The 25,352-nt window shown below is 44.8% G+C and overlaps 1 protein-coding gene across 11 annotated transcripts in view; it reads right to left on the reverse strand.

Moving 5' to 3' along the window:
- Positions 1 to 25,135, reverse strand: part of IQSEC1 (IQ motif and Sec7 domain ArfGEF 1) — a 322,136-nt gene extending 297,001 nt beyond the window's left edge. For 2 of the 11 annotated variants that reach the window (XM_065074860.1, XM_065074859.1), the window contains exon 1: positions 24,344 to 25,117. In XM_065074860.1, coding sequence (XP_064930932.1) covers positions 24,344 to 24,609 — 266 coding nt within the window. In that variant the 5' untranslated portion in view covers positions 24,610 to 25,117. Of the gene's footprint in view, positions 1 to 24,343 lie in introns of all 11 variants that reach the window. The other 9 variants (XM_065074861.1, XM_065074873.1, XM_065074858.1 and 6 more) reach the window with 8 other exon arrangements.
- Between the last annotated feature and the right edge of the window lie 217 nt (positions 25,136 to 25,352).

The following is a 25,352-nucleotide window of genomic DNA, read 5'->3' on the forward strand; positions in this document are numbered from 1 at the left end:
CACGGCTCTACTCCAGAGCCAAGGCCAAGGAGCCTCTTCCTAATATTTCCCAGCCCTGGGATGGGTTAGGATTGCAACACATGCCCTTGTTTTCATGAGGACACCTGAAAAGCTGACACAGCTCATCTGCAAGCTTCAAAATGAGAATCAATGGAGGAAAACAATTGCTTCTGAGAGTTTGCCAAGAGTGCTTTTAGTTTTCCTTCTCTTCAGTTTCTCTATTCTCCCACCAACAAAAACACAAACAAAAGCCTTTTAAGTTCTTGGAAAAAGAGGGTAAACAGGGCAGCCTATAGGTGAGATACTGGGAGGGCTCCTGAGTGTCCTCGGCCGTCAGGGCTCCATAGGGCTCATCTATCAGAGCGTGTTACCGGCGGAACCTCCATCGCACACACGGTACAAATACCGGGAGCTGTTGGTGAAGCAAAGGCAGCAGGTTCGGACGCACAGCCCGTCCTCCAACAAATGACAGCAGGCACCCGCGCTTCAGACACGAGTCTGAGCAAAATTCATGTGTGCGTACACACACACTTCAAAGCGTAATGACAATATTAACACCCAAAGCGTCACATTAACTATTCACAATAGTATCAATTTAAATTGCCCTAGTTTTACTTGAATCAAAGTTATATCAATTTAATTATTCTCACCTGATGAGAAGCATTTACTCAGAGTTTTACACAAGTTTAAATAAAATAATTTTAAATAACTTCACATTCGATGCCCCGAGTTGTGCTGGCAAGCTAAATGGAGAACACCAGAACTGGGTCACGCTGGTGACATAACAGAAGCTGCTCAGCTCTCCTCCAAACTAAACATTTGCACCGGCTAAGAACGGTAGCTGAATATTTAATACAACTCCATCACAGCAAATAAAAATGAAAATTCAATGCTGCAACATGATTTATATTTCACCTGTAAATGCTGTTGTTGCTTGTGTTTGCCAGGAGACATTTGCAGGTTTTTAAAATCTGCACTAACCACGAGGCTTCTGCAGAACATACCTGTTTATGCCTCAATTTTAAAAGCACGATCTGTTTAAACCTGAATTTGCAGTGAAGAAATGAGCAGCTTCTCTACAAATCGGTTATACTGAGCCCCTTTCCTCATACTCCTGCCCTTAAAGTGTCAGGATTTTGGCAAAGCCTTCAGCAAAACATTCTCATTTGCAGATAAACACACAGGCCAGTCTATCACTCCTGGCACTTCACTGCAAGCCAAACATTTCTCCCATGTACCATTAAAAGTTGGTATGTGCCATGGCAAATTGTATCAAAGAAACAGTTTAAAAACACCATCATCTCATTAAACAAACCCTGGAATTCCAAAACATGACTGTAGCAGGTAGGAGTTCAAATAGTAAATATTGTGAGATGTAATAAAACTTCCCCCTCTACATAACAGCACTTCTTTACCCTCTTTTTACACTATACTCAGACTGAATTTTCCAGCTTCCAATATGACTATATTGCAGATTTTTTTCCCTTCTTTTCTTCAAATTGAGGATGTCTTGAAATGACAAGCATGGCTGGGAAGCCTGTGAGAGCTTTTACTGCATGCTCCCCACACAAGTACTTTAAAGCCCATCCCTCAGCTGCCAGCTCCCCCATTCTCCAGCTGCCTTTGCCTTCCCTCCTGGCCACAGACCCGCTTCTCTCCCAGAGCCTGCAAAGAGCTTCATTTGGAACAGGATATGTGAAGATCTTGACAACTGTCTTCTTCCCCCCCCCCCTCCAGTCCACTTTTGGGTGACACCATGTGTGCTAAGTACATAGGAAGGAAAACAATAATTGTGCGGCAGAGTGTTGACGTGAACCCTCAGGCGCACAGCTGGCCAGGGGGAGCACCGGCATTTCATCCTAACTCGGCAGAATCCGTAAGTGCGTTGGTACCCGGAGTCCCGCTGACAGCATTAGCTACTTGTGTGTTAGAAGTTAACGCATTCGGGAAGGATTAGCAAAGCTTAGTCCCGCTTGATTTGATACGAGAGAAACCGAACGCTGTTAGGAATCAAACTGCTAAGGGAACTGCACAGAAGCATTTATGCCTAACAACCCCCGCTTGAATTTACAGCCTGCAATTTGTAAGTCTCGGCTCCTTCAAGGCCAAAGGCAGTTTTACTCAGTTTTAAAATAAAACCGGAAGAGTTGTAAGGTCATCCCCACCTTTTGAGCATCTTACTCCACACGAAACCATCTCCAGCAGAGTAGAGCAACCCTCAATTATCTACTGCAGTGTGTATTAAATTATTCAAACAGCATCCCAGTTTCACAAAGTGGGTTCCCAAATACATTTCATATGCAAGTGTTAATGTGGATTATTCCTAAGCATCTATTGTGAGATTCTAGCACAGCTACACATATTTCCACATCAAAGATAAATGCCTGCTGTATTAACAAACAGCTCCCCATCTGCGGTTCTTGCTATAAGTGATGAAAAAGTAAATCATGACTCTTCACTTAGAGGGGAATTTTAGGAGTAAATATGCATTGCTGGTTGGTATAAAGAACACATTACTGAGTTCCAAGATGTCCTTATCATGCTTCTGGACCTTCAAATAATTACTTTTATGCTGCTAACATTCAGCCTGTTGATCTATCCAGAGAATTTAAATCATGCACTACCCTCCAGTACACACTAATTACTTCATACATCAATTACAAGTCTAACAAACCTATTTGCAAGGGGCGATGGTTAGAAGCTTGCCTTGCCTTTATGTCATTTAGCATTATTAAATTTGAAATCTATTATCGTTCTGTGTTGTGCAAGCCAGACTACAGTTAAGCTGATTTAGCAAGACAGGTTACATGGCTTGGCCCTGAAACACATGATCTGGAAACAGGCAGCTTAACTATAAAAAGGCACATAAAAGCACGAGCTCATCATCTACTGGAACACACAGAAGATGACAAGAGAGTCATCAGTTCAACATCAAAACTGCATTTCAGGTTCACTGAGGAAAACTAACTGTAATCTCTCCCAAATAAAACTAAGTCAACATCTACACTAATACAAGCTACTACATTTATTTTACAATTACTGATAGAGGTGTTATAGATGCATCATTTTTATTAGTAACTGTGTAAATCCAGCAAAAATGTGCTAATACATGCACCAAAATGACTCCAAAATACCAGACTAAGTCACCCATATAATGGATCATTAAAGGGAGAAGTAAAACCCATCAAGAAGAAAACTACAGCTATTCCCCTATGTCAAATTTCTACAAAATTCATCTACTATACCTCATTTTTATTATGGTACAGCCTTAAGAACCCAACCAAACCTGACACGCTGCATCAATGCATGAGGGTCTTAAAAAGATTAAAGGAAGATTTTACAAGGAATGTGATAGTAACCTCTGATAACTGAGCCATTAGTTCACATCTAATAGTCTCAAAAGAAATTAAAAACTGAACCAACATGTCCTCTCTTTATTTGGTTTGACAAACATGTTATTTGGCAAATAATTGTAGTAGAGTAGCTGAGAGCCTATAAAACGAGCCCCAGATTTCAGTAAAAGGTGATCAGTTCCTAAGAGCCGGAAATAACACCTGCTTGCACGCCCTGAGCTTTGGAGTGGGAGCATATCAAAGAAAAAAGTGGAAGAACATTGGTTAATTACTGACCTTTTAAGCCATGAGTGAGCTGCCCAATATCTCAACAGCTTCATCCCTTGTTATATTAAAAGCATTTAGAGCAATAGCTTATTTTATTTGCTCTTAATGCAAAATGAAACCAAATACACGAGCAGTAAGGGCAAGAGATGGAACTTGCTGCTTGCGCTATCCACTTAAGCAAAGATGCTTAAAATTCATGCTTGCCAGTTTGCCGCTGTTAATAGCCATTTAATTCTTCTGTTTGCCTGTATATGTACCTATTTTTCTTTTTGCCCAAAGCCATACTTGGCTAAGATCTGTTGATTTGATTGCAACCAGAAGAAACAGATGAGGAGAGATAGTGTTTAAAGACAAATAAACTGGAAGGATTGGGAGGATTACCCTCTGTAGAAGAAAAACCCTGATAAATGCGCAATCCAAACACCAATGTGCTTGGGAGGCAGGCACTTAGACATGGCCTGTCCTCAGAAAACAGAGCTCTGGAAGCTGGAAAGCATGGATTAATAGACCAGGCAACTGCTCTAGTAGTCATGCTACTTGTTTTGAAGCATGTTCAGTTTGCCAGCCCTCGTTTGAGCTGTTATCTTGGCCTTATCTTTGAGCAGGAAGGACAGAAACAAACCAAACCACAGCACACAACAGCAATCCACACACACACAAAAATAAAGAACGGGAAAAAAAATACTTGGAGATTCTGAAAACCTTCAGATAACTACCACCTGGCTCCAAACTCAGCATGAAAACACCAAAATAATGTCACTGCATTTGGAAAGCCATTAAAGCTGACTAAATCACCCTTCAGCTTGAATTTCATATTATACTTCCACCCAGAAAAGGTCACGCTACATGAAGAGGTGAATTGGGCCTACAGGTAAAGAATCTTTAAGTTTGTTATCACACTCAGAGAGATGAGTTCCAGCTGTGGTACCCAGCAAAGAGGGCACCCAGCGCTGAAATAACAACCTGGGCAAAGATGCTGGTGCAAGACCAGAACTACCTGGGCTTTGAAGCTGTGAGACAACGCTGATGGTTACTCTGCTGAACCCATTTTCCATCACTGAAAGCTTCCATGATAACACAGATACAAATATGTTCTTATGCAGGCTTGTCCTTGCTCTTTAATGCTTGCTGTCTCTTGTTATTTTATCATGGTCTCTGGCCTGAACTTCCTCCCCAATACTTAAGCATGGGATCTTTCCATTCATTTGGGAAAAAAAGTTTTAAATTCTCATACTTACCAAGCCTACTCTTTCCATTTATAAGCATTAAACTGGTTTTTAATTGTAAGCATTCACCTCAAGACTCCAGTCACACATTATACTGACATGAGATTACCACGAAGGGTAAGCTTGCTATATACCAGCCAGCAAAGGCATTTCTACACAAGCCGACACCATCCATCATGAAATTCAGCACGTTTTTCAACTCCCTCAGCTTTTCCTGAGGTGGGTACACAACAGGAAAGATCTGTGACCCTCTAAATCTATCTGGGTCTGGGTCTGCTCCGTAAATAACCACGGACACACCATCTGATCCCTGGCCTGAAACACACTTCTCAGTATTAACAACAGGGACGCAGTAGTAATTTCCAACTTTGGATTTAAAATATCAGTGAATGTTTCCTAAGCAGGATGAGACATTTAGTCACAGAAACCTTTTAGCTGCACTTCATGTAGTACTTGCAGTTGGGTTCTCCAAATTCTGCTTCTGATGGGAGGGAGGGAGGACAGGAAAGAGCCTTATGTTTTCTGGGCTGACTGTTCTGGAAGGATTTTCTCTCCTTTCTTACATAAAGAACAAGTTTTTCATTAATGCCACAGATCCAGCACCAGATGGTTTCAGTAGAAAGCACTAGCACTGTAACTAGGCTTTCTACACCCACTTTCATAAAACTTGAATCCTGCCGACACTCTTGACATGTGAATGGCAAATGACATCTGAAAGTGTGTCCAAATCCCTACTAGCTCTATTTACACACATTCATGATTTAATCCCGTATCGCCCAATGCTTGGATCTCCAACACACACACCTAAAAATGGTGGTAGAGAGCATAGAGCATCAGAACCAGTAAATCAAATAACCCTGTTGTCAGACCCCATTCCTGGCTGCTCAGTAACCCACTTCTACAGGCAGCTCAAGCAATAAACAAAATAGACTCAATTTTAATGTCTATGCTGTTGCTTTGTCAGCAACACAAGCTACTGAGACTTCTAGGGTAAGACTGCCACACTTATTAGTACTTCTGGTTGACCCATTTACTTAATTACAAACAAAAGATCAGACAGAAATTATTTTGCTTTGGAAGCAGGGCTTTGTTGGAGGTGGGATTTTTCTTGTTGGTTTGGTTTTTGGTGTAGGGGGCGTGATGTTGGTTTTTTTAAATTATTAAATCCAAGTAACATCAAACTTCTCACTATGCCCTTTTCTATTGCAAGGCCATGATTTCTTCTGCCCTTTCCTACTGCAGCGCAAGGATTGATTCTTTAGCATAAAGGTGCTTAAAGTGCTGCAATAGTAGCAAAATGCTTCTGAACTAGGACATTGTTTCATGGGCAAGGAGCTTCAACTCAAATCTGCCCACTTGGTATTTCTTACCAGATTAAAAACCAAGAAAACCCAATTCTAAGAACACACATTAAAATGCCGGTGTACCCAAAATCATTATAAATGCCAGTTGTAGAAAAGTGTTCTCCAAGAAAGTAGGAAAAAGAAGAGCTGCCTTCAACTTTGAAGTCCAAAACAAGAAGAAAATCCAAATTACAAAGAGCATCTGGCTACTATCCGAGAGGACTATTTAAGGGCTTTCCAAAACTGTATTTGGATGTTTCATATGTTGATAACTTTACCACTGAAAAACCCCAATGTACTACGGATTGCTTAGTCAAATATTGCATCAAAATTGTTTTTCTAATAAAAATACAGCTCTAAGCATAAAAATCTCCCTGTGTCTCATTTTCAGTGCCTCCAGTTATAAGCTGTGCCACATCACTCTTATTTGTAAAGATCTAAAAATATCTTTTGAAGGAGGGAAAATGACTGCCATTCCAAAGAGCAGACGGGAAAGTCGGTCTCTCGCCACCCCCTATGGATTCTATACTTAGCAAGAGCTCCGCGCTCACCACTTATCAAGGCAGGCTACATTTCATAAGCACACGAAGGCAGGATAGAAATGCCATCGTTTTCTTCTGCATACTGAGAAATGTCAAGAATTAGAATAATGATGCATTCTAGGCTCATTCTAAGAGGCAGTAAAAAGGCCGAGACTCATTTCTCAATATCTTCTCAGCCACCCAAGAGCTGCCTGGAATGAGCTCCCGCCTCAGCGTCAGACAGGTTATATTAGCAATAAGTGCACAGAGTGATGAGATGGAAACAGTAAAGCTATCTGGAAATCGGGAGGAGGGAGAGGTGTTTAACACAGAGAGATACCTTATCTCCGCCTTCAGAACTATCTCTGCTATATTTAGTGCTCCAGCCATGCAACAAACTGAGTATTTTGTTGGATGAGGAAGGACAAAAGGATATTAGTAGCTGGTTTTGCTATGGCTGCCTGATTAAGGCAAAATAAAGCACATGTGAAATCCCACCAGAATCAGGAAGAGATTTGCTTGGTTGCTGTTTTCTTGTTTGATTTTTTGGGGGGAGGGCTGTGTGTTGGGTTTCTTTAAAGAAAAACTAGCAGGTAAATGGAAATGAAGTTTTCTAAAGTATAAGATATTGTTCACGTTACTTTTATAGAGGGAAATGTGATTTTTTTTTTCTTGCTATCAGAGCAAGTCCATGAGCAGGGCTGGGTTTTACAATTGCCTTATTGCGGTGGTGATGTATTAATTCAGCTCAAACCCTCCATCATGAACAATCACGTTATCAAAAGTGCGGAAGACAGCCCAGGCACCTCAGGAATGGACCTTTTCCCAGAGCTACCAAAGGAGCAAATCCAAAAGCAGCTAACGTACACAGAAATAGCGTAATTAATAGTTAATAAGTTTGTGCTATGTATCTACCTTTGATGTTCATAATCCTGTTTTACCAACAGGAAGCCTTCGACACTGACTTTGATGCTTAACAGTGGATTACTGGTCACACCCAAATAAAAATATCTGCAGCTCCGTGGGTAGAACAACATCAACGAATTACATACCAGTGTTAAGTTTGAAAATAAATCCAAATAACTCACATCCACATGAGGAAGTGAGAAGAAAGAAGCCCCTGTACAATTGTCATGTGAGGCCAAGATAACAGATGGACCCCAAATATAAACTCCTGCGAGTTTGGGAAAGCTAAGCAAACAAAGTGAAATGTGAGAGGGGTTATCTGCAGTGCTTTTAGAAGAACCAGGCAGAATAAGCACAGAAACAAGCTTGCCAGAATCACCACTACCAACTACAGAAGAACATGAAAACAAGCTTTCCTCTGGAATGAGGAAACCTGCCTCAGAAAAGCACCCGGATTTACAGAAAGAGCCTTCGCCTCTCAATGAGAGAAAGAGATTGGCCACTAGATATAAAAAAGCAAAACAAGAATAAAACCACTTGCTGTCTAAATATAGCAGCCACAGGAGAGATCACAAGTTTAGCCGACAAATAATTTAGTCTTCTACCTGCACTGTTTGGGGACAAGGTATTCTGAGACAGGGTTTTTTTACTCACTGTGCAATATCACAACATACTTCTGCTACATATACATATGCCATGGATGTTCAATTGCTATGTAAGCAAGTATCCTCTTGTCAAACAGATCCACACGTGGCAGGGGATCAGCACCACAAAAGCCAACTGGCTTGCCCACCCCATCACACTCCAAGAATATCATAAACAAAATCATAGGACCCAGTTAGCAGTCAAATGTTTACTAGAATTCCAGCCAAACCTGTCTTCCTCACAGCAGCCTCAGGAGGAGACCTGGGAAAGATTAAGCAAACTCCCAACGGGACCACCTGCTGCCCTGGAAAGGGGGACACATTTCTTCCTTCTGACAGTCACCAGGCCAACAAAGCAGCACCCACTAAGTCCTCAAGTATGAGACAGCTCACCTGGTGTGCACAGGTATTCACATGCTTCCTATGGACCAAATGTATACCTGGGGTGTCAGGTAAAGACACTGCCACACAATGTGATAAACCACAACTACCTCCAGTAGAAGTCCCAGTCTCTGTTTAGCTTCCCTTTGCGAGCAGCATAAAAACAAAACACACGTGCATTTGCAGTGACCTTGGAGTTACTGTCCCTTGGGCTGCACGTGTGAGTCAGTCAACGAGAGCAATTGATTTTAGTATAGTCAGTGAAACTCTTCAATGCTGTATCTACTGATCTCATACTGGGATCACAATTTCCATCCAAGGTACCTCAGAGTGATTCTTCTAGTTTTAATCCTCTTGTATTTCACCTCCTCCTCTTCCGTGGTTTCCAAACCCACTGTGTGGGCTCCCTGCCCACGTGCTAGACCCTGACAAGGATATCCCAGCCCGCACCGACCAGAGCTCATCCTGCTCCCGTGTTTCCCAGATGAGAAAAGGCTGCTGGTTTGCACACACACTTAGTCTGGACCAGGAGACAGGTCCTGTGACATTAAACTTGTCCTTGCAAAGATGCTTAAGCTCAATTCATTCATCTGTGTCTGGAAAATAAGAATTGAATTTATCAACTTTAAAGTAAGATTTTCAATTCAAGGAACAATTATCATATAGGAGGTCTCAAACTGCAAAGCTGCAGCTAACATATTCAACTTCTCTTCACTACATTTTCTCAAGTGTATTGGGGAGAGCAATAGTACCTCTGAACATTATACTAAATACAGAATTAGAAGAGAACAACTTATCTGCTTTGACAGCATCACAGGCTTCACAGTCCTCAATGCACTGCAGTTTATTTTGGCTGTTATCACCACATCTCAGGCATTACTATGTATTACAAGTCAGCTTTCTATTTCAACTAAGCCAGACTTCTAATTAGAGATTTAAGTTCCCCCATCTCCCAGGAATCCACCTAACATTTGGAGATCAAGTTACCCACATTGTCATTACTCTCTGAAAACAGAAACAACCTGCTCGAGTAAAATGAAATTTTAAAAAGCCTTTGTTGCTGACAAATAATTCACATTGAACTGAGGTCACCATCTGATAAGCTGGTAGAAAGGCACAGGCAGCATCCTTGAGTCTTTTCTGCTACTTTCCCTTCATTAACATAAAGCAAGGATTTTAATTGAAGAAGATAACATAATATATTGGACATCAATTATTAAGACTGATTTCTTGAAAGAACCCCGTTATTTGGAAAATGAACAGATCTATAACAGTTAAGAGATGACTACTCGCAGTCATTGCTGCCGGAATGAGAATTGCTCAGTTAACTCTCCTCCCATAGACACATCTATTCAGCTGAGCACAAGGAGCAAGTGAAAATCCTGTGCTTACTTGAGCAGGTGACAGAGATTTGAGACATTTTGTTGGCATTTCAGCTACCAAGGAGCACAATGTCTTAGAAACTGGCTATTTGTCTCTAAAATGGTCTTTTTAGTTCCTTTCATAAATGAGTTTTACAAGGAAAGCCGCTTCCACATTTTGCACTCAACATGGCAACCAGATCTATCAAAATTGGGGTGAACTTTAGAACCTAGAAAACTTTATCATAATTAAATTGTAACGCAAACAATCCAGAAGCACATTTCTAGGGCTTGGTTCAAAATTATGTAGTATTAAGCTGGTTACAGTTCATAACTGTTCCTCAAGGGAAACAGCCTAGAGATCCTGCCCTTCAGTCTCCAGTGGATCCCAGATTCACCCCCAAAATTACACAGCACATCAGACCCGTTGTAGTCAATGTTTACTATCACAATGGCAAGCTGCTAAACAGTCACTGCTATACAATGCATTCATTTAGCCAGAATACAAGACTATACATGAACATAACACATGAAGACTTGACAAAAATACCAACCCGGACAAGTTAGAATATTAACCAAAGCTCCAAGGACCTTTGCCAAAGTCAGTTACCTTCATAAAGTCAGTTAAAGGTGTTGGTAATACCAAGGTTCATTGCACAGTTTATCATAAGCAAAGTATATTCTCAATTAAATATAATAACATTATGTAAAAGGGACTCTTCCTCTAGTTTAATAATTCCCTTCACTCAGAGCAAGATGACGTATGAAACAGCTTCAGAGGGTCACGCCTTGCTTCATTTAATAAAAAAATCACTTCCGATCATTCCTTGAAAATCTGGGAAGCACCTACTTTTTAAAGATGGAAAAAGTCACTTTACCCCTGAGAGACTCTCATTGTTTAAAGACAGGAGACTCAGACTATGTCCTATGAGGAGACAAACCAGACTGGTACCTGATTTACTAGCAGTTTTCATTATTCTGGAGTGAAATGCTCAAGCGGGTTTCTAATACTGCACATAATCCTTAGAGGTAAGTAAGTGCAAGGAAATAACATGTTTTACATGAGCAGCTAGAGGTGCAGATCGTGGTTTATGTCAGTAAGTTCTGGGGATCCATCACGTTACGCAGTAAGTAAAGCTCAGTGCTGGAAGGCACTTTCCAGAAATGTTACATAACTCAGTGTGTTTAAAAAAATTATACTTTCTTGTTTGCAGAGGGAACGGGCAGGACAGACAACCCTCCCGCTGCTGCTTAGGAGCCACTCATCAGATACATTTGGATAAAGGTAAGATTTCCTGAAAAAACACAGGTGGGGAAAGTCGCCACCCAGCACATAAAACCCTACAAGCTGAAAGCTTGATATCCATTTCTGAGCACCAGTATCAGCACTGGCTTCTCCCTGATGAATTCTGAGACAGGCACAGTTACACCATCTTAAAGTTGTCACTATACTGAGAGAGAAAGCAGAGAGGGTAGAAAACGGAGACACTTTTTTTCTGCTTTTATAGGAATTCTTAGTTTCCTTTAAAGCGCGAGGTCCAGCTGAAGACAGGTGTCATTTAGCCTCTTTGACAGTCTACTGCATCGATCAGAATTCAACATCACAAATCCAACAAAGAAAATTATGTGTTCAGACATTTGCACTGCTATCTTGATTCATATATACAATCTAAGTCTCACCTCTCAGAGGACAATATCTCTGCCCTGGGTATGTGCACAGGCCAAAAGGGAGAAGGCAGAGCACTGTGGGACTGCACTGTACAGTACAGCTTATAATGATGAATTGTTTCAGGTTAGCATGAGATTTCATCTATTACCCAAGTTAACAGTAGACAGATGACTGTACTGCTTGAATGCTTGTGCACAACCAAAGCCCCCTTTAATCATATTGCTACAAAGAGATTTCAGCATGGAAATCACCTTTTTAGTATTAAAAGCAGCCTGTGCTGCTTAACAGAGGATCCAGGTTCAAGTCCAACCATGCCTTTTTTTAAGCAGCAAAGACCAGGAAACCTGAAGGGTGCAGTATCAGCACCCGGGCAAAGCAGGAGCAGCAGTTATTTCCCTGCCTCCTCCCTTTCAGGTACCGGAGTTCCCAGCTGCCTGCACGTAACCCTGCAAGCCAGGACTGGCTATCGACTCACCCCACAGTCTCAGAAGAGGCTCAGATCGCTGCCCTCAGAGTTTTCTTCCCAAGCCATTCAGGAGAAGTTCACAGATAAGTTCTTGCACTCTGATTATCATTCTGTGCTACCAGCTCTCTTCCCTTCCCCACTGGTATTTACACCTCCAAACACGTGAGTAGCACAGCCACACATCCCACAAACACACACAGCAGTGTGAGCATCCCATGTGAGCGTTAATGTTGTACTAGCACTGGTGTTACAGCCTTAAACTAAAAGTTCTCCTTTTCTGCAAGACTAAGCCACTCTCTCAACACATGACAACCTCAGGCACTCAAGAAGTGGTGGACTCAATTAAAAGCTTAAAATAGAATCAATCCTAAAAGCTGAATATAGATTTTACCTTATTCAAATCTAGCTGGTTCATTCGCATTAGATCACAGCATGTAAATACCTCACACTTCAGGTTCCTCAACAGGGGAGATCAATAGAAGACAAGACCACATTATATGAAGACTGAAATCCTCCCAACTATTTACTTCATAAAGGTAAATATGCCATCAATAGGAAGGGTTGGACATAACCCTTTTACTTTTCTGTAACAAGAGCCTAATAAACTTATGTGGCACTACACAGTTATCTAAGTTATGTGCATGAATTAAGATACAAAATTATAGAGGTCATTTTTGTCTTATTAAACATCAAGACAAACATCAGAAATGTTTAGTTTTACCTCTAAATTTTACTAACGTTGTTACAGTTTAAGAATCCCCATCCACACACGTGCCTAGGTCAAGCAGAAAGCTAAGCAGGCACAACAACGGATTAAAGCAGATGGTCTTTGAAGTGTAGACACTTTCCCCAACTTGAAAACAAGATTGAACAAATGTTTGTTATGGGCCTATATACAAAGATGGAACACAAGCAAAAAGTCAAAATACACCCATTCTCCACAATGAGGAACCACTAATCATAACAACAAGAAGTGAGTAAAAACCCGAGGGAAGTTCCTACTGCTGTGAATTCTTGCTTTACTGTTCACCATGAGGACTCTTAACATCAATAGCCTCATCTGCTCCTGAACCAAGGACACCACTGCATAACCCAAAGAAAGCAAGTGAGTCTAAAATGCAGTGCGTACATATGGCACAGCACACATACCTTGGGGTCCATGGCACCAGTGGATCCAGACACTTAGGACAAAAATTTAAAATGAAGATATATCAAGTTGGTTTGGACTTGAATAACATAGCTTAAATTTCATTTCTGGAAGAATACATGTCTGCCTCACTAAGGAAACTGTTCAGGGAACAAAAGACTACCCAGCAGAATGTAGTCCGAACCACACTCTACTTTGAAATCACTGGTGAAAGGAAAACGAAGTGAATGTAGCAAGGTAAGCAGCAAGAATGAAGAAGAATGATAGCTGGGCTCCCTGCAATCCCTCCACTGCAGCCAGCATGACCAGAATTGCTAAGAGGTCCCTCTGAATTTAGCAGAATTACAACATCCCAGCTGCATTGCAGGGCGGGAGGTGAGCGCCTGTTTGCACCCTGCCCTGGCAGCTGCACGTCACCGGGAGCACTTGTGACCCACACGGACACGGACCTTTCACTGCAAGGTACACCCCCAGAGCAAAGTGGCACCTACACCGTTCGGCTGTCAGCGCTACATAAAAGAGCACATCTGCAGAATAAACAGAAGTTACCTCTCCGCAGGCTTGAGTGCACAAGAAATTCCTAGAAGCCTTTAAGGTTCAATGTTCTATGCATCTACCTTACCAAGAAACCATATTAAAACAGCACTGTTATATATTACAATACATTAGAAGGGGTTTTTTTACTTGCTTTTCATTTCTCAAAAATTCTTCATTCTAGTGAAAGGTATGTTTCTAAATTCAGAAAAGCCATGCTAAGAGATCAGAATTGCAGAATGATGCGACACGCTTGAACCTAAACTGGATGACAATGGTTTGTCTAGAATCTCTCACACACATCCTTGACATTTTGCTGCATTTTCAGGAGTGCACAGAAGACAACCAAACAGAAAATTTTACACTCCCCAAGCATGGCCAAGAACAATTAACACCCATAGAAAGACTATCAAAACCAAAGTGTTGCTCAGAGAACCTCTGAAATAGAGGCAACTTAGACTAGGCAAGTGAGCAAAGGTCATGTTCACCTCATATTAACGCATCCCATTCCTTACCTGTAACCAGCCCCAACTAGATACTGAGGTTTGCTGATCCACTGCTAAACACTGTTGTGCCCCATACTGCTCCCAAGCAGCAGGTCACATCTGGGACAAGGACCCCCCTGGGGCAGCAGCACTGCAGACGCTCAGGTTGACACTCTCCATACAGGAGGTACCATGCCAGCATGCCGTATTATTTCAATAACGATCAACCACTGCTCCCCTAATTTAAATGTAGTCAGAACTTCAAAGAGATTCTTTCTTCGGTTACAATGGTGTCTCCTGGGCACGACCAACATCCATCTCTGAGTAACTCCAACCTGGAGACACTCCATTTTCACTGGAGCAGAAGCCAAGATACAGAACAACCCTTGTTTTACAGTGTTTGCTTAAGGCTGATTAAATTTGCTTGCTGTGACTTTTAAAGACTATTTCAACAGTAATTGTACTGAGGCAATCACCTTAAGGATTAAAAAAATAACTAAATAAACCTTCTGTATTATGTAGGACACCCAAGCTGGATTCCTCCTCCTGCTTTCCTGACTTTTCTGGAGCACAGAAGAGCAAGTGAAGCCTGTGAGGAAAGGCAGCACGTGGTGTCCCCCAAGTCACCAAAGCAGCGCTGTTCAATTCACTAATTCAACTTCAAACCCATCGAGCAACTGCCAGACTGAGCACCATCTGTAATTAACCTCAGGAAACAGCTCTGGCACACGCTGGGCCCTACGGTGACCCCCATGGCACTCCAGCACACCCAGCTGTACACAGAGAACTTCAGCTTGTGTCCTCAAGGTGGGAGAAATTAACAGCGGGTGGCACAAACAGTAGGTTTAGCGTCAGAAAATATATTAAAACCAACTCGTTTTGCCAGTAATTCAAACTTCTCCAAGTATACAGCTTGGTGCATACTGGTTCATCACTGGCAGCCTGGAAATTGGGTAGGGATTCGTTTACCATGGCAGCATTAATTCAGAAGAACCGGTTGATGATTGTTAGGAGTGCTACAACACTCCATCCACTCCACAAAAAACAACACAGCAAATTCCAAACAGAGGCTGCCAACATCCTCATACGATACCCTAGAGACTCCAGATATGACCCTGAAAAGATTGTTTCAAGTGTTAGTGCAAATGCACATTAGTAAAAAATTCAGAAAGCGGGTCATTATCTCACCTTGATCATTAGTTATTTTGACACAGGCAGACATTTCGCTACTTAAGTCTACACCTAAATATTAGATATAGCCAATAAAAAGAATACAAAAAGAGGCATCGTTGTAGAAACTAAGTAGCAGAACTAATAAGCCGTGTTCACAGTAGAGGAAAGTGCTGTTCAAGTGGACAGAGAACTGACAAAAGTGGCCAGAAAAACAAAAACCACATTAGATGGTCAAGTTCTACTCTTCTTTGAAAACATGCTGGTGAAACTACGTCTACACAACGGTGGTTCATATTCTGTAGGGAAGAGGCTCCATTAACCTGAAGTTTTCAACAGGTTCCAGGCCTAGACCCTCCACAACTCCGAGCCTTCCAGTGCAATCATCAAGCACCATCTGACAGCCCAAAGCTCTCGGGCAGGAATCACCCCACAGAGATGGGACAACCCAGCCCCACCGCCTGGGAAAAGGGCTTGGGGGGCCTGGCTTTGTTAGAACAACACAACTTCCCTCTGTTCACCCTACACCTACACACTCCCATGCCCAAAAAGAGTAATTAAAAGCTCTTAAGTAGGTGCCATTCACAGCACCTGCTGTTGTTTTCAGCCACTAGAAACCCAGCACAGATGGAGAAGCTCTGACAAACATGAACTCCCAACCTGCATCCTACCTTTTTAAAGAGGAGAGCAGGGTTGTTTCCCCACCTTCCTTCCTCTGCTTTATTTGTCCAGTTATTCAGAACAAATACACTTAGTAAATCCAAATTACCATGGTGCAGTAAAGGATGTATTGCATGTATATCTTTGTCTCTACTCATGTTTGTTGGGGACGTCTGACTAGAAATCTTGAGAAAATGCAAATAATGTATATTATGTTTCAATCAATTGCTAAAAAAAGCTACCCAGTAGCAGTATTTTTCTTGTCTAACACAGCACTAAACTCATTCCATGTACACAGATGCCTTACAGCAGAGTCATTTCTATGAATATTTTAAAATAGTACTATTTGAAAGGAAGGTTTACCCTTTAAGACGCTAGAAGGAAGAACTCAAATCTTCAGCCACATTCATAGTAGTCATTCTAATGCTTTGGAGAGATGTAAAAGTAGTACAGATGCTGCCATTCAAAAGCAGATTCTCCACTGTATGTGTACATACAGAAGCACAGACACATTCTCACAGAACCAGTTCCAAACCGAGACAGCAGAGGGAGCAGGAGCCACCGAGACTGACCTGCTCTTCTGGGATGGGGAGGGCTGAGACCCATCCAGAATCACACACGGTGTGATGAAGACTTCTTTAAATACCGAGCTGTCTGACGAACAGGAGACTCAGGTACCCAGATTGTGGTTTACAGCGTTTACACTGTTTAAATATTTTGGCCACTTTGCAGCAACATTATTAGTTTTTCCCTACACTAACCATAGAAATAATATCATTAAAAACACCCAGGTTGGTATACAGCCATGAAGGAACAGAGGATTTTAAAAAGCTTGAGTTTGATATTTAATGCGATAACTTTTCACCTAAATCTCTGAATAACCTGTTAAAAGACAGTCGTTAACTTTAACATTGACTTGCCCATCTGTAAAACAGCAATCATTATCGGTGCTTACTTTTGCCAAGGACAAACAACAGGTCACCAGATGGGACTAGAGAAACACCTCCTACTTCTGTCCTTCATCGCAATACCGTGGTAATGACTGCAAAAGAGTAACAAATTCTCATGCAGATTTCCAGCTAGCACAAACCAGCCTGTCTGCCACCGCTGGAACACAGTGAACTACAGCAGCTCCGAATTCCAGCATCCCACAGAAATACCGGGAAGAATCTGCAGAGGAGCCCCCTAAGCAAAGAGGGGGAGAAAAAGCAGCCACCAGAGACCTAAAGCCCAACCAAAGAACAAACAGATCCCCCCTCTTCAAATCATGCTGCTCTACAGTACCCAAGCCTGCTCGGGTTGTCCAAATATCTAATTCATCAACCCTGCTGAGGAAAAAAATAGTACAATTAGGCAAGGATAAAGGCAGGACGCAATCATGGCAACTCATTCACAGGCTCACTGAGCTAAAATGAAAGACAGGAGCGCTGGCAAGAACAACCTAAAAGTATCTGCAGGCTGCAAAACACACACACAAAAAAGGTGGAATTAACATAATAGCGAGGGTATGAGAAGGAATGGTAGGATCAAATTAGAATAATGCAAGTGTGGGCTGCATATCAGGAAGCACCTCTGGCCTGCAAAATCCACTTACCTAAGCAGCTTCCCCACCACCCCCTCAGTGCACAGCAGGGGCTGCCCCAGCCACCCACATGCACCAGGAGGGAGCCCTTGGAAAAGGCTCGAAACAACAAATTAGTGACCCCTCCAAGTACAGGCTGCCTACCTGATGGGCAGCTCTTCCCATATTAGGGCTTGTAATCCCAAATGAGCCATAAACCCAATGGAAATTCAGTGTACTGCGATGCTTCACAGGTTTGCACAACTGTACCGTACAGGGGGCCACAAATTAAATCGTGTCAAAAGTAGAAGTGCAGAGGAAGCGCCTGGGGATGTTCCTAAGCAGGTTCATACCCTTGAGAAAGTCCCGGAGGAACCTGTGTGCTTCTGCAGCTGCTCCACACAGAAACTCAGCCTCTAAAGGCCACTCTCTGGCAGGCAGCACAGCAGTTCTGGTTTAGCATCACTGACCAGCACATGAATAAATAAGAGCCACATAGCTTTACTGGGTGTAAAAAATGAAATTAAGCTTTTTGAGATGCTACTTGCAAGAAGTATTTAATAATTTACTATTTTAATAATTTACTCCCCCTATCAGGATGCTGTAAGAAAATACCTTGAAATACCTTGTTCTTTTTTCCTCATACTTTCTGTGATCTGCCATTGAATAAGCTCTTCCTGCAGATACTTTCTGAGCGTGATATACTTTGCTTCCAGTTTTCAAAATGCTGCAACTTTTTGCCAGAAGACACTTTCCCTAAGGACTGATGGAGATTTGTCTCCCTATGCACATAACCAGGCTAACAAGACTGCAAATCAGATTCAGAAACATGTATGTCAGTGCTTCACATTCTCCCAAAAGTTTGTTACTTTAGGTGGAAAAGGCCAAAGTTTAGCATCTCTCAGTCAACAGGAAGCTCAGTTTATCCAAATGCACTGTCATCGCACATCAAAGCACTAACTAGCATTAAACCGTACTTTGTTCTTAAAGTTCAGAACACAAGAGCTCTGAAGTTAGGAAGCTCCTAAGTGGTGTTCTGTGTCAGCAGAATAAAAGACTTCGTTAGAGAAGGATTTCACATCCACTGAGAACTTCTAATTCTTTAGGCCTAGTCTGCTTGAGATAGGACAGGCTCACTTGATTTTGAGTTTTGAAATCATCTTTAATCACATTATGTTATAGGACGGGTTACTTTCTGCCACACCGGTTTTCCTCTCCCAAAACAGCACGTGTTTTTGTTGTTTTCTTTACAGATCATATTTTTTCTCCCTCCTCTATCTTCCAGAAACTTTCTTGATACCAGCATACTATTTTGTTATTGCTGTGTTTGTCAAACACATTTTTTGATACTTGTTTTATTACTTATACAGTACACATCCATTTTCAAATTCATTTGTCTTTACATCATTCAGCAGACGTTAAGTACAAGAAATCACCCATATTTCAACAGAGATCCAAAATAATGTAGTTGAGTTTAGTTAGCAAGTTCAGGTCTCATTACACATCTCCCCAATATCGATCTCCTGCAGTCTGCCAGAACAACAAACGCCTGTTCTAAGAGGCGCTCACTCATCTGCCAACGTCCAAACCACACGGAGGATGCCGAGATGAGTGCTGCAAATGCAAAAGCACTCCCTTCAGTGTCAAATCCTTATTCTCGTAGCTCAGTAGCCACACTGTTCCAGTTATGTATTGAAAATAAAATGGGCAGAACTGTTTTAGGTTAATTTGAAGATGCGAGTTTACATTCTGCTCAACCTCAGAATTACATCGTCCCTATCTGCTATTGGACTGACAGTATACTGTGGCAGCACACTGTTCATTTTAGACATAAATATGTTCTTTGTGAGCAAAATAAACTACATAGATAGAGGTGCATCTTTTAGAAATAACTGCATTTCTACTGCAGACTGCTTCCAGCAGGACTCCAGCCACAAACGGCACTTTCCCACACAGCTGATTGGGAACGGGACCTAAGAAAAGCACTTTCATCTACATCCTTGTTGACAGCAAGGCAGAAAAAGCCAAATCTTGCCCAAACATGAGCATACTTTAACAGATGCTGGATACCTCTACTTTGCCAAAGCAAACAAAAACAAGCTGCTCTTCAAGAGCAACAGAGGCAACAAAATAAGGTTTACATCATATTAACTGTTGTTTCAGTAAAGAACATCTCTGGAGGGGGGAAAAAAATACAAGAAGTCAGGCTGGTCTCTACACTAATGCAATCTTTGGCTTCCGGCTGAGCCTGTGTGCAAGGGCAGCGCTCGGTGCCAGCGGCCACACGCAAAGCCACAGGCTGGGTTTATGTAGGCCAGAGCGCAGCCTCCGCATGTGACCATCACCAGAGCAACGACTTCCACTCACCGGCTTGCGCCGAGCACACCTCAGCTCGGAGCATCTTCCAAACACAGCCGGCATCTCTTAGAGCTCTGAATTGTGACTTTATTTTCCCCCTGGAGAACAAAGCCAGTCCTAGATTCATTTAAAAATAAATCAGGCAGGCCAGGTGCAGAATTCAGACTGAGTTGCAAATAACAGCCCTCTAAGATTGTTCCATCTTAGCAGACAATTATCCTCTGCCTCCCACTCCAACTCTTACCAAGCACTTCTCCAGTGGAAAGCAGCACAGTTTTTAACTTGATTAGGTGAAGTACCACTATCACTCCCCAAGCTGCTAACCTGCCATTGTTGACTTGTCAGAGCTGGAAAAACTGTACTTAAAAAGATTTGAGAACATCCAGTATATTGGTTTCTACATATGTACACCAAAAGGTGCATTACCAAAATGAATGCATTGAACACATCTTCCTTACGCTGAGGATCTGAGTTTTAGAAGTTCTTGCTGTTTTCTCAGATGTTAAGTGAAATGGATTAAACAAAAATTAGTCTTATGCAACCTAATGAGTTAAATACCTATTGTTATCCGTAACATGCTGATTCATTACATCTAACAAAGCCTCGTAATCAACTAATTATCCCCAATTCCACTTGTAGATTTTAAGAGTAATTTGCACTCCGCAAATTACTACAAAATTAAGTGAAACAGCACTCAAGCCTTTTCTGGCACATCCTCCTTGCAAGATAAGGAGCACATCTGCACCCCCTGCTCTTCTCCCCTCAGAGGGCAGCCTGCACAAAACAGCCTTGCCACTCTGCTCCTTTTTTGGAAGGACACAAACCAGAATATTTTTACCTTACTGGACTGTTGTGGGGGGTATTTTTCTCTTTCAGAAATGTATTACAGGGCTCACTAACACTTCCCCACCCGACACGAGATCTAGCTAAAGAATTTCTACAAAACATGCCAGCTTTGCCAAGTTACTTAATCAGTCTTCAGCTCTATATTCTTACCATTGTATGAACTGAAATGTTTCTGGACTTGTGGGGCTTTTTGTGTGGGTTGTTTTTTTTTTTTTTTTTTTTTACTTTTTATTAAGTATCTTTTAATAATATTCTTACTTTTTATTAATAAGTACTAACCATGAGCACCTTGTATAACATTTCCATGCCTCCCTTTATATCACACAAGTTAACCAGGAAACAGCTGTCCTGACACTCCAGCATCAGTGATCCACATCCACTTGACACAGGGTGAACTGCTGCGGAGACAGGAGTCTGAACAGTGTAGGAAAAACCATTCAAGTCTCAACGTACAAGCACTACAGATGAGTTTCTAAAAGTACTGATTTCTTGAAGCATTTGGCTAAGAGAAGACCAGTTCCCCTTAAGAAGGATTCCAGCCCTTTCAGCCTTTGAAGTACTGAGGGTAAGGAAGAGATCACAGCTGGTACTTCACCCAAAGCAGTTCTGCTGCCCTGGAAAGAGGAAGAGGGAGAAGGTCTGTGCACCGAGGGCAGGAGGGACAAGCTGGACATGCCACCGCTCTCCTAACACCAGAGATGCCCAGAGCAAGCACCACCGATATTTGATACTGAACTTCAGTCACGAGGGATCCTCATTCCCCACCCAAACATGTGCAAGATGCACATGACATTTAATTCTGGGGGCACCAAGACTGAGCTTCTGAATAGGAAGCTACAGACACCCAGATCCTGCATGTTCTGTTTGCAGAAATCCAAGACAACTGTGGGACTGGGAGAAGACTTTAAAGCAAGGATATTTTCTCTAAGTCCGAGACTTCCTCTATCTCTTGTATCCAGCTAGAGAGTAAACTTATCCTGTGGCTGGCTTCTCGACCCTGATCCCATACAGCTGAAGCCTCAGCAGCCTCTGCCACAATCCCCACCTGGTGCCATGGGGAGCCCCCGGTGAGACCCCCCAACCCTGGAGGCAGCATCTCTGTGGAAACAGACAGCACTGCTCCTCGCAAAGGGATGGGGATGACACGGACAGACATAGGAGGATTGGGGGAGCGGGCTACATTCCTCAGATGAAAGTGGCCCTGAAAATCTGTCTCCCCACGGAGACACACGTGGGCAAAGCGCCCAGCCCAGGACCAGACTTGTCTCCCCACTCCCCCACCGAGCCCTGCAGGCTATGCCTCAAAGCAATACAACTCTGCCATAAATATCCCAGATTAATTCTGATCCCAGCATGAAATCCAGTTAAGAGACTTAAAAGCCTCCGAGTCCCCAGAGCTGCCTGCCCAAAGAGGGCTCTGCAAATGAGTCTTGGGCTGGAGAAGAGAAATATTATCAAACAAGGCAAGCCATTTGTACAATTTTTAGTAATGTCATTTGCAAGAGATAAATGGGACAAGATAGCTGAGTTGATGTCTTGTACTAGAAGTACAGCCACAAAAAATCCTCGGGTACTGGACATGGATGCATGGTGTAGGATTCATGTAAATATTCCAGACTTTCTGGAAATAGCTCTTACTCCTTATAGCAAGAGAACTGATTGTTGAGTGACAGCATATGCTATCTGTTCAAGGTCTGTTTACAGACTGTTTAAGAAACTATTTGCTTAGTTTTCATAGAGACATCTCTGTTTATAAAAAAGCCTAAAATTATTACCCCAGCATCAGAGGAAAAAAAAAAAACAAACCACACAAGCATTAACACTTTAAGAGCAGGAAGGGAGCTGGTGGGGAAGAGTTGCTTCCCTTCCCACTCTGCTACACCAGCCAGGTGCAAGGCACTGGGGAACAGGAGCAAGCAAAGGGGCACTGAGCAAGCAAGGACCCCTTTCCACATCTCCGACCTCCACACCAGTACGCTAAGAAAGCGATTTCAGCGCAAGCAGCGGCGCTTCCTACCCCCATAACCGTCCCGCTGGGGGCACAGCCGCGGTCAGCACGGGCTCCGAGGACCCGCGGCAGTTCCCGGTTCGCTCGCAGCCCGCCGTCCCGCAGGTCCTGCCCCCGGGGAAGCAAGACGCGGCCAAGAGCGCACGGAGCAGCGGAGCCGCGAAGGAGCCCCGGGCGGTTTCCCCCACTCCCAGGCCGGGCGCACGGCCGGAGCTGCGACGGAACGGGCGGCCCCGCTCCGCGAAGCGCTGGCCCGGCAGCCCCGAACACCCGCAGCCCCCGGCTCAGGATGGCGAGCGGCTCCCGCTTCCTGCTCGCCCGGAGCGGCCAGCGGCGTTTCTCGGCGGGAGTTCCCTCCTGCAAGCGGCGGCTCAGGGCAGAAGCGAACTGCCGTCTGCTGATTGAGAAACCCAGGGAATTCGAGTGCACCGGACTACAAATAGCCCATTGTCTCGTACCAGAGCAACGAAGTGGGCTCTTAATATGATGCATGTTTTTCCCACTCCACTCAAGTAAAACTAAGCCTTAAATACTTTTCCATAAGTAGAAACACGTCGGGTAAGCGGCACGACTTTAGTTATTGCTATTCTTGAATTCCTCTTACTTAAGAATCGCGCGCAATTAAGCAGCTTTCCGTGGCTGTAACGCAGCACACGATTAATTACAGATTATAAAGGATGGAAATAGGCGCAAGGGCCGGGAGCGAACGCGTCTCCGAAACGGCGAGTTCCCGGGGCACGGCTCAGCCCGCGCGGTGGCGAGCGGCCAATGTTTACTGACCCCTCCCCGGGTCACTTTCGATAGCGGCGGGAGCGCGGCCGCTCCAGGCACGGCCGCGGGGCATCTCTCCTGGGGCCTCATCCCCGCGTCCCCCGAGGGGCGAGCGGCTCGCTGGGGTGGTCACAATACTGAAAGCGGCCGGGAACAGGCCACGGGGAGAAGGGCAGAGCTCGCCCCGCTCCTCCCTGCGCCCGTTACTGCTGCGGTGCCGCGAGGGCGGCGTGCCCGGGGCATCCCCGAGCGCACGGCTGCCGGGGTCCCGGCCGGGGAGAACAGGGGCGGCCTCAGGGAGAGCAGTCGGCACGGGGGAAGAGCAGAGGAGCCTGCCCGGGGGAGACCCCGGCCGCGCTGCCGCTGCTCGGACCCCCAAGGACCATCTACGGGATCCCGACTACAGAACCGGCGAGGCACCGCCATCCCCATGGGCTGGGGTGTAGGGGGCTTAGGCCGCCCCCTCCGCCTCCTTCATAGCGAGCTGCCCAACGAGCACACCGGAACTCGCTCCCGGGCACACGCTGCAGGGAGTCCCGCTGCTTCCCAGGGTTCGTACGCGGGGCAGCTTTAGGAAACCGAAGGCAGGACACGAAGTGGAAGGAAAGCCCCGCTACAGAAACACCCTCCTCGAAAAAAAGACAAACAAACCCGGGCAGCGCTTACTTTTCGTGCTTTGCATTTTCCTGGATGGCGCTCAGCACCCCCGGGTACGCGGGAGGGACGCCCTGCTGGAGCCTGCATGTGGCCAGGTGCCGGTGATGCTCGTCCTGGAGACACGCATTTTCGTGGTACAACTTGGCCACTTGCTGCTCCAGCTCGTCTATCCTCCGCTTCTGCTTCTCCAGCAGCTCCTGCTGTGTCTCAATAATCTTGTTTAGCTCCTTCAGGTACTCCGCCGCCTTGCTGGGGTTCTCTGCCGGGCTCTCCATGGCCTCCCCACACCTTTCGCCCTCCGAGAAGCAGGTGGGGGGCGCAGGTGCCGGCCAGCCCGCTCCGCTGGGAACTTAAGCGAGAGGGAAGAAATAAATAACCCGCCGGAAACCAGCCCCCCTGCGAGCTCCGCTCTTCCCCTCCTAGAGCAGCGGCTGCCCAGGCGAGCGTGGGAGCGGCACGCAGCGGCTCCTCGGCCGATCCGCCATTGCTGGTGCTCGGCTCCCCGCGCCGAGCGAGGGCAGGGCCGGTGGGGACTGCGGGCGTGGAGCTGCCGGCCCGAGCTGCCGCCGGTGCCGCTCGGAGCTCTGCCGCCGCTCAGAGCCCCGCCGCCGCTGGCGCACGGGCGCTGTCCCGCCCTGCCAGAGCCGCAGCCGGCTCAGCCCTTCGCCTGGCAGCGCCCCCGCGGAGCTCGCAGCCGGGCATGGGAGGCTGCGGCTTCCCGGCTGCCCCGCTGCCGGAGCCGGCCGCGCTCCTGCCTCGGCCGTGGTGGGCGCTGCCGCTGGGGATGCGCTTTAAGTAGCCGCGGCTGCCTCCGCCGGGGGGCTGGCGGCTGAGCGGGCTCGGAGCGGCGCATCTCGCGCTGGGGCGAGCCCGGAGAGGTGCGGGCTACGGAGCGGGGAAGGCCCTGGAGCGCTCCTGCCCCGCGGTGCGGAGGGGCCGGGGAGACGCGCGTTGTGCGCGGAGGCAGGCGGGTAGGGCAGCCATGCAGGGAACCCGGTCTGCGAGAGCCGAGAGAAGA

The sequence above is a fragment of the Columba livia genome, chromosome 10 (genome assembly GCF_036013475.1).
Source record: "Columba livia isolate bColLiv1 breed racing homer chromosome 10, bColLiv1.pat.W.v2, whole genome shotgun sequence".
Classification (NCBI taxonomy): domain Eukaryota; kingdom Metazoa; phylum Chordata; class Aves; order Columbiformes; family Columbidae; genus Columba; species Columba livia.